Here is a 9,534-nt window from a genome sequence, read left to right as displayed (position 1 = left end):
ATTCACTATAACGGAGAATGCCTGCTGAGAATTAATATTCCAGGAAAGCAGAATATAACATATTCTCCAGTTATACGACCTTGGCAAACAGGCATAGTTTTTCTGTTACCCGTCCACAGAAATGGGAATAATCCAAGTTTGCGAGTTGCAACAACAAACTACCCAATATAATTTGCAAGCCCCCCATCGAAGAGTTATCTTTACACTCTTCCAAAGCCTTTCTAACCCCACTTTACCGCCTTACAACCACCCAGTCACTCAAAACACCCCCGTTCCCCTTTCACTAGGCCTGCGACCACACAGTAGTATTGCTTTCCATTGCATTTCTCCCCCAGGACCAGTGAAAGTAGACCTGTGTATGCCCAGAAAGTTCAGCTTTTAAAAACAAGAGGGGAAAGGTTAACTCTCACAAATTGAGCTATTCAACATCAGGCTTCCCTTTCCTACCTCTCTTTATTACATATATCTGTCACAGACGACGCACACACACGTACACAGGCAAACACACACAAATGAATGAATGCATGGACACACACAATTAGACATGTATTGCATAACTCCGCGAACACACACACACACACACACAAACACACATTCTCTCTCTTCCTTTCACTTTGGACATGGTTAACGGATAGATGAGAGTCAGGGGTTGTGGATTGGAATCCCTGTTTGTAGAGAGATTATATTAAATCTCCTTTAGTTTTCTCTACAGTATCTGATATCACACGTATCTTGACATAATAATGTGGTTGGATGCTTTGTTTGGACCCTTTGAATGAATCCCTCTTAAAGGACTGAGACTCCCGTTTATTTTTGAAATCGTTCAAAAATATTTGCTTTGCTTGGCACCTCACATTCTAACCATTCTTCTGAGGAGCCTGTCTGTGCTGCCTGGGTCCCTTGACTTGGAAAAGTGCTGGGTTTTGCCTACCTCATTAAGTGCCTTGTTCCCTCCCCGCTCGATCGAGGGATATGAGAGAAGAGGACAAGGAATAGAAATCCATGCGCTCATTTTGTCTCCCTGCCACCACCAGAGCTGTAAAGAACATTATCTTTCCACATCACTGAGAGATGGAGAACACAGATGGGTTGTGATGATGAAAGAATTCATTCCTTTCAATTCTCTTACAATTCTCTTAACCAGTTAAAGAATAGCAGGACAATAACAGTCCAATACTGTTCATGAGAGTTCAAAATATTCATAGCGCAGTAGAGCGGTAGAGCGTAACAGTGGGTTCGTCACTTTTGCACTCACCCACTGCAGTAAATTAAATAACCTATTTCCTGCTACTGAAATGGTTCTGAAACTAACTGAGCGCAATGCCCAAACATTCAGTGAACACTCTACCCCACCCAAACCTACAAGGGATGGTCCCTCATTCTATACGGTGAGACTAGGGTATCAGAGCAGTAGAGGATTGGGACTGAATGAGCAAAGAGTTAATTGCATGATTAAAAAGCATTTTGCAACACCCGCAATAACATCTGCTGAATATGTGTATGTGACCAATAAAATGTGACTTGATTTGATCCGACCTCCAACCATATGCCATTGTGCTCCCTATCAAGAGCAGTATGGCTGTCCAGATGTAGATCTTTAAGGGAGAGGTGTCTCTTATTACACCCATAACAACCTCAGACAGCCAGTGTCTCTGGGAGAGTAATGTCAACCCAAGCTGTGCCAAGCTCTCCCATTGTTCTCCACAGTGTGTTTATGGCTTGGTGTCTGATATATGATAACCAATAAGTAAGAGAGTAGTAATTACAAGGCCCACATGTTGGATCATCTGATTACTGTATGTAATACAAGATGGCGGGTTTGTTTGAAGGCTAGTTACTATAAAGACATACAAAAACCTGGCAATGGCAAGCTTTGTTTTATTGCAGTGTTGGAAAAAGGGGAGTGTGTGTGTGTGTGTGTGTGTGTGTGTGTGTGTGTGTGTGTGTGTGTGTGTGTGTGTGTGTGTGTGTGTGTGTGTGTGTGTGTGTGTGTGTGTGTGTGTGTGTGTGTGTGTGTGTGTGTGTGTGTGTGTGTGTGTGTGTGTGTGTGTGTGTGTGTGTGTGTGTGTGTGTGTGTGTGTGTGTGTGTGTGTGTGTGTGTGTGTGTGTGTGTGTGTATGAGGGATTAGAATTAACCTCAACATTTGTACTTTCTTCCAAAAAGTGGGAAATCAATTCTCGGATTAGGTGACACCCCCCACCTCTCTCATGCCCCCCTGTTTGATATGTCATTCCAGTCACTGTGTCTTTCTAATGGCTTCCATGGACCTACAGTAGTATTTCAAATAAACTCACAACGGTTCTGCGGTGTGCACTTTACCCCTTGAGAAGCTATATCTAGATAAATATATTTTTGCTAAGCCTTTTTGACTCTTAGGCCCCGTCACTTTGCCTCAAGGCTTTGAAACCTGGGCCTTTTAGAAGGGCTAACACATCTGAATGCATAAGCTAAACAATGACATGAAAGAACTGTGAAGTATCATACTAGATTTACCAAAAGCATCATGCTGACGTGGAGCAAGATAACATCTCTGTGTCTGGAATGCACTTCCTCTCTGGCTAGATGAGTATCAAGCCCCAATTTGAATTTGAAGGCAAAGTGACAGCACATTTTACCAACTGCCAAATCTGATACAGCACCACATAACACCAGGGGTTACGTGGTTTTATTGCCTACCTTCACCACCATTTGTCTCTCTCTCTCCATCTCTCTCCCTCCATCTCTCTCCCTCTCTCTCTCTCTCTCTCTCTCCCCCTCTCTCTCGATTAAGAGGAGTTCAAAGACAATCCAGGTTTGGACATTGCCTTTGATGCAGAATAAGCACTGCTGCAATGGACCAACTACAAAAATGCATTCCTTCACATCTAAAATGACTTCTTGATGAGATCGCTTTCAGATATTTGTGGCTGTTTTCAGGGAACCTTTTCATAAACTCAAGTGTTGGTGAAGCTGCCTACTTAAATATTTGATGCATTTTGTACCTATCTTTCATTTAGCCTTGAAAGCTCAAACATCTCAGATTTAGCACCTAATTCATGGGCTAATGTGCACCTAGTTTTTGAACATGTCTGATATTTTTACCAAGACCATAATTTATTATGCTGTGTGTCACTGTCATATTATAAGCTGTTGGATCATACTGTCTCTTTGATATTTTATGGTCTCTTTATGGTCTCTCAATGGGATTTTGTGCATGAGTAGAGTCAGCTATATCACATAGTGAATGAAAAGATCAAACACTTATTTGAGCTGTCAAAGGGGGCAATTGTAGCCTACCATTCAGCCACTAGATGGTAACAATAGTCTTTTTCCTAGGCACAAACACTGACCACATAACATGTGCCATGTTAGTGATACCAAAGAGAATAATATACATTGTGATACTGATATAGTGACCAATTCACTACTCACTTAAACCATTGCAGAAGCAGAAGATTTGTAGCCTCTCATAAGATGCCTTATAAACTATTTGGACATTTAAATTGAACTACACTGGGCGACGCTGGGCCAATTGTGAGCTGCCCTATGGGACTCCCAATCAGATGTGATACAGCCTGGTTTCGAACCAGGGACTGTAGTGACGCGTTTTGCACTGATATGCACTGCCTTAGACCGCTGTGCCACTCAGTAGCCGGTAGCCCAATAGAACATAGCCTATTGTAAAAATAAAACAGTAGCCTAAGGATTATGATCACTATTAAAAGATTAACATTTATCCTAACCTCACTCACCACTTTCAAATTCCTAAATAAAGAAATGTGGAATTAATAGAGTCGTGCGTGCGCTTAAAGACGCTTCTCAGGTCAGTGGTGGGCGGTGCGAGATGGAAGCGTCGCGTCATGGAAATGCCCACCCTTGCATCGGGTAAGAGCCGCAGATAGAAGAGAAAGTTCAGTGTTCTCAAACGATGGGATGGAGAGCGGTTGTCCGGGGTAGAGTGAAATATATCTACTGCTGCAAATAGCTGCACCGATTCAGCTTTAAACAGTTTTTATTCCAAACTAAGAAGTCAAGGATAAGGAGTAAACACTTTATGTAATGAACGTTATTTAAGCTCACCACCGTTATTTTCTCATTTCATTGCGAACTTCATTTTCTAGATTGAACTCTGCCTTCCTCGAATTGGCTCTGAGGCTGCCTTCTAAGAACATTTAAACATCTAATTCTGGGGAAGCTTTTTTATTTTTTATTTTTTTAAATATCATAGACTAATGTTTACCTACTGGAATTATTTTTGTTATATTTTACCTGCATTTGCGTTGTGTAACAGCATGGATTTTTAACGCTACTTTTTGGGGCTGTGCTTACAATGGTCAAATAATATGGAAATATCCTCTTGAATTTACATTTTTGGTTTGAACAAATACAACTATTTGTTAGACTAATCATATGACTGAAAATAAGCATGGAGGGGTCTCCTTTGAAGATACTGATTTCTCTCTGGTGTCAGTTGGTGGTTGCTGCCTACAGTGTGGAGCTAGGAACATACGACCTAGAACGAGGCAGACCAGCCAAATGCGAACCCATAGTAATTCCCATGTGCCAGGGCATTGGCTACAACATGACCAGAATGCCCAATTTTATGGACCATGAAAACCAAAAGGAGGCTGCCATCAAGCTGAATGAGTTTGCACCTCTAGTGGATTACGGCTGTGATGTGCACCTTCGTTTCTTCCTCTGCTCTCTCTACGCCCCAATGTGCACTGATAAAGTGTCTACCTCCATCCCAGCCTGCAGGCCCATGTGTGAGCAGGCCAGGCAGAAGTGCTCACCCATTATGGAGAAGTTCCACTACGCATGGCCTGACTCTCTGGATTGCTCCAGGCTCCCGACTAAGAATGACCCCAACGCGCTGTGCATGGAGGCTCCAGAGAATGACACCAAGACGGATATCAAGAAGGGAGAGGACATGCCTTTTGTTCCCCCTCGGCCCAGGCAACCGGGTAGCAGTAATGGGCGCTCCATGGGCAGTCTTGGTTCCTGCGAGAACCCAGAGAAGTTCCATTACGTGGAGAAGAGCCAGTCGTGTGCTCCCCGCTGCTCCTCTGCAGTGGACGTGTTCTGGTCCAGACGGGACAAGGACTTTGCCTTCATCTGGATGACGGTGTGGTCAACACTCTGTTTTGTCTCCACGGCTTTCACCGTTCTCACCTTCCTCCTGGACCCCCACCGCTTCCAGTACCCTGAACGGCCCATCATCTTCCTCTCCATGTGCTACAACGTCTACTCTGTGGCCTTCATCATCCGCTCGGTGGCCGGGGCCGAGAACATCGCCTGCGACCGGGAGAATGGCGAGCTCTACATCATCCAGGAGGGGCTAGAGTCCACAGGCTGCACCATCGTCTTCCTCATCCTCTACTACTTCGGTATGGCCTCGTCCATCTGGTGGGTCATCCTCACCCTCACCTGGTTCCTGGCCGCTGGTAAGAAGTGGGGCCACGAGGCCATTGAGTCCCACAGCAACTACTTCCACATGGCCGCCTGGGGCATCCCAGCTCTGAAGACCATCGTCATCCTCACCATGAGGAAGGTGGCAGGGGATGAGCTGACGGGTCTGTGCTACGTGGGCAGCATGGACTCTGGCGCGCTCACCGGCTTTGTGCTCATCCCTCTCTCCTGCTACCTGGTCATTGGCACGTCCTTCGTCCTCACCGGCTTTGTGGCGCTATTCCACATCCGCAAGGTGATGAAAACCGAAGGCACCAACACGGAGAAGCTGGAGAAGCTGATGGTGAAAATCGGCATCTACTCCATCCTGTACACGGTGCCCGCCACCTGCGTCATTATTTGCTACATCTACGAGAGGCTTAACATGGACTACTGGAAGTTCATAGGTCTGGAGGTCAAGTGCGTGTCGTTCCCCGGGCGCCGGAACGAGGACTGCTCCTTGGAGGCGTCGGTGCCCACCGTGGTGGTGTTCATGCTGAAGATCTTCATGTCTCTGGTGGTGGGCATCACCAGTGGTGTGTGGGTGTGGAGCTCCAAGACCCTGCAGACCTGGCAGGGCCTGTGCAGCAGGAAGCTGGCATCAGACAGGACTAGCAGGAAGCCCTGTGGCAGCGTGAGCTGCAGCAGTACACACTGTCATTACAAAGCCCCTGCCGTGGTGCTCAACATGGCCAAGACAGACCCTTACTCAGACAGCCCCACACATGTCTGACGCTGACAGTCAGTATATTACCAGTATGCAGTTCATTCAATGCTCTGTCTAAACGCAAGGAGCTACTGGGGTGACATTGTAATATATAGAATAAGATTGAGATTGAGAGGAAGGAGAGAAGTTATAATTCAGCTGTCCATTGTTTCTTTTCTGTGCAACTTTCCTTATTTCAGTATTGATGGGAAATGTCCAGCATTGCTCTCTATAAACACACAAGATGTGTGGACTGCATAGAGATGCTCAACTGTAATGCAGAAAAGGACTTGCATGGACATTTTAAAGGAGAGGCATTGTTCTCCCCTGAACTGGGTATAAATAACTACATAAATATGTTTAAATGTTAAACAGTCTATTTATTGTATATATATTTAATTGAAGTTTACTTTGGTTTCTCACAAGTTTTGATTGGAGTGAACATGCATCCATTAGGCTAAAGAGTAAACTACTGAGCATCAAGGACAATACAGTGCCTCTTATTAAGTTCTTAAGAATAATAAAATCGGGTATACATTTTCAAACTGCCTTTTAATTGTATGTTTTTGGTCATGGTTTATTTACTATTATTAAATTGAGTGTGAATCCTATACATTTTTCAATATGGCTTAGCTTCATTGGATTGATTGAGAAAATTATATTGAGAGACTTGGGAGGAAAATGCATTGCAAAAAAAGATTGAATTTGACATTATCTTTAATAATATTTTGGCTCTATAATAAATAAATATAATTCTTACAAAATGAGAACTTTGTTAGATTATATATGGCTATAAATATCCATGATTCATTCATTTCATTATCCCAGGACGACCAGAATGAATCAGATGTGCTAGATTGGTTGAAGTAGAATGTAGTAGAGTTCATTATCTTTTAGGTGAAGTAGACTGTAGTAGGGTTCATTCTCTTTTAGGTGAAGTAGACTGTAGTAGGGTTCATTCTTTTTGAGTGAAGTAGACTGTAGTAGGGTTCATTCTTTTTGAGTGAAGTAGACTGTAGTAGGGTTACTTCTCTTTTAGGTGAAGTAGACTGTAGTAGAGTTCATTCTCTTTTAGGTGAAGTAGACTGTAGTAGGGTTCATTCTCTTTTGAGTGAAGTAGACTGTAGTAGGGGTCATTCTCTTTTAGGTGAAGTAGACTGTAGTAGGGTTCATTCTCTTTTAGTTGAAGCTCTGGATCAGAGCGTCTGCTAAATGACTTAAATGTAAATGTAAATGTTGAAGTAGACTGTAGTAGAGTTCATTCTCTTTTAGGTGAAGTAGACTGTAGTAGGGTTAATTCTCTTTTGAGTGAAGTAGACTGTAGTAGAGTTCATTCTCTTTTGAGTGACGTAGACTGTAGTAGGGTTCATTCTCTTTTGAGTGAAGTAGACTGTAGTAGGGTTCATTCTTTTTAGGTGAAGTAGCCTGTAGTAGAGTTCATTCTCTTTTGAGTGAAGTAGACTGTAGTTGAGATAATTCTCTTTTGAGTGAAGTAGACTGTAGTAGGGTTCATTCTCTTTTAGGTGAAGTAGACTGTAGTAGGGTTCATTCTCTTTTGAGTGAAGTAGACTGTAGTAGGGTTCATTCTCTTTTAAGTGAAGTAGACTGTAGTAGGGTTCATTCTCTTTTAGGTGAAGTAGACTGTAGTAGGGTTCATTCTCCTTTAGGTGAAGTAGACTGTAGTAGGGTTCATTCTCTTTTAGGTGAAGTAGACTGTAGTAGGGTTCATTCTCTTTTAGGTGAAGTAGACTGTAGTAGGGTTCATTCTCTTTTAGGTGAAGTAGACTGTAGTAGGGTTCATTCTCCTTTAGGTGAAGTAGACTGTAGTAGGGTTCATTCTCTTTTAGGTGAAGTAGACTGTAGTAGGGTTCATTCTCTTTTAGGTGAAGTAGACTGTAGTAGGGTTCATTCTCTTTTAGGTGAAGTAGACTGTAGTAGGGTTCATTCTCTTTTAGGTGAAGTAGACTGTAGTAGGGTTCATTCTCCTTTAGGTGAAGTAGACTGTAGTAGGGTTCATTCTCTTTTAGGTGAAGTAGACTGTAGTAGGGTTCATTCTCTTTTAGGTGAAGTAGACTGTAGTAGGGTTCATTCTCTTTTAGGTGAAGTAGACTGTAGTAGAGTTCATTCTCTTTTGAGTGAAGTAGACTGTAGTAGGGTTCATTCTCTTTTGAGTGAAGTAGACTGTAGTAGAGTTCATTCTCTTTTAGGTGAAGTAGACTGTAGTAGGGTTCATTCTCCTTTAGGTGAAGTAGACTGTAGTAGGGTTCATTCTCTTTTAGGTGAAGTAGACTGTAGTAGGGTTCATTCTCTTTTGAGTGAAGTAGACTGTAGTAGGGTTCATTCTCTTTTAGGTGAAGTAGACTGTAGTAGGGTTCATTCTCTTTTAGTTGAAGTAGACTGTAGTAGGGTTCATTCTCTTTTAGGTGAAGTAGACTGTAGTAGCGGTCATTCTCTTTTGAGTGAAGTAGACTGTAGTAGGGTTCATTCTCTTTTAAGTGAAATAGACTGTAGTAGGGTTCATTCTCTTTTAGGTGAAGTAGACTGTAGTAGGGTTCATTCTCTTTTAGGTGAAGTAGACTGTAGTAGGGTTCATTCTCTTTTGAGTGAAGTAGACTGTAGTAGAGTTCATTCTCTTTTAGGTGAAGTAGACTGTAGTAGGGTTACTTCTCTTTTAGGTGAAGTAGACTGTAGTAGAGTTCATTCTCTTTTAGGTGAAGTAGACTGTAGTAGGGTTCATTCTCTTTTGAGTGAAGTAGACTGTAGTAGGGTTCATTCTCTTTTAGGTGAAGTAGACTGTAGTAGGGTTCATTCTCTTTTAGGTGAAGTAGACTGTAGTAGGGTTCATTCTCTTTTAGGTGAAGTAGACTGTAGTAGGGTTCATTCTCTTTTAGGTGAAGTAGACTGTAGTAGAGTTCATTCTCTTTTGAGTGAAGTAGACTGTAGTAGGGTTCATTCTCTTTTGAGTGAAGTAGACTGTAGTAGAGTTCATTCTCTTTTAGGTGAAGTAGACTGTAGTAGGGTTCATTCTCCTTTAGGTGAAGTAGAATGTAGTAGGGTTCATTCTCTTTTAGGTGAAGTAGACTGTAGTAGGGTTCATTCTCTTTTAGGTGAAGTAGACTGTAGTAGAGTTCATTCTCTTTTGGGTGAAGTAGACTGTAGTAGGGTTCATTCTCTTTTAGGTGAAGTAGACTGTAGTAGAGTTCATTCTCTTTTAGGTGAAGTAGACTGTAGTAGGGTTCATTCTCTTTTAGGTGAAGTAGACTGTAGTACGGTTCATTCTCTTTTAGGTGAAGTAGACTGTAGTAGAGTTCATTCTCTTTTGAGTGAAGTAGACTGTAATAGGGTTCATTCTCTTTTAGGTGAAGTAGACTGTAGTAGAGTTCATTCTCTTTTAGGTGAA

The 9,534-nt window shown here is 42.5% G+C and overlaps 1 protein-coding gene across 1 annotated transcript; it reads left to right on the top strand.

The window, feature by feature from the left end:
* Positions 1–3,893: 3,893 nt before the first annotated feature.
* On the top strand, positions 3,894–6,745 carry LOC139548549 (frizzled-9-like). The gene has a single exon (XM_071358272.1). It carries the CDS (start codon positions 4,407–4,409, stop codon positions 6,159–6,161), a length of 1,755 nt encoding a protein of 584 aa, XP_071214373.1. The 5' UTR covers positions 3,894–4,406; the 3' UTR covers positions 6,162–6,745.
* The last annotated feature ends 2,789 nt before the right edge of the window (positions 6,746–9,534 follow it).

Source organism: Salvelinus alpinus, chromosome 21 (genome assembly GCF_045679555.1).
Source record: "Salvelinus alpinus chromosome 21, SLU_Salpinus.1, whole genome shotgun sequence".
Lineage (NCBI taxonomy): Eukaryota > Metazoa > Chordata > Actinopteri > Salmoniformes > Salmonidae > Salvelinus > Salvelinus alpinus.
This window is presented reverse-complemented; position numbering and strand designations above follow the sequence as displayed.

Excerpts from the sequence above, each read along its gene's own strand:
- LOC139548549 (XM_071358272.1), top strand. The coding sequence starts at position 4,407 with ATGGAGGGGTCTCCTTTGAAGATACTGATTTCTCTCTGGTGTCAGTTG.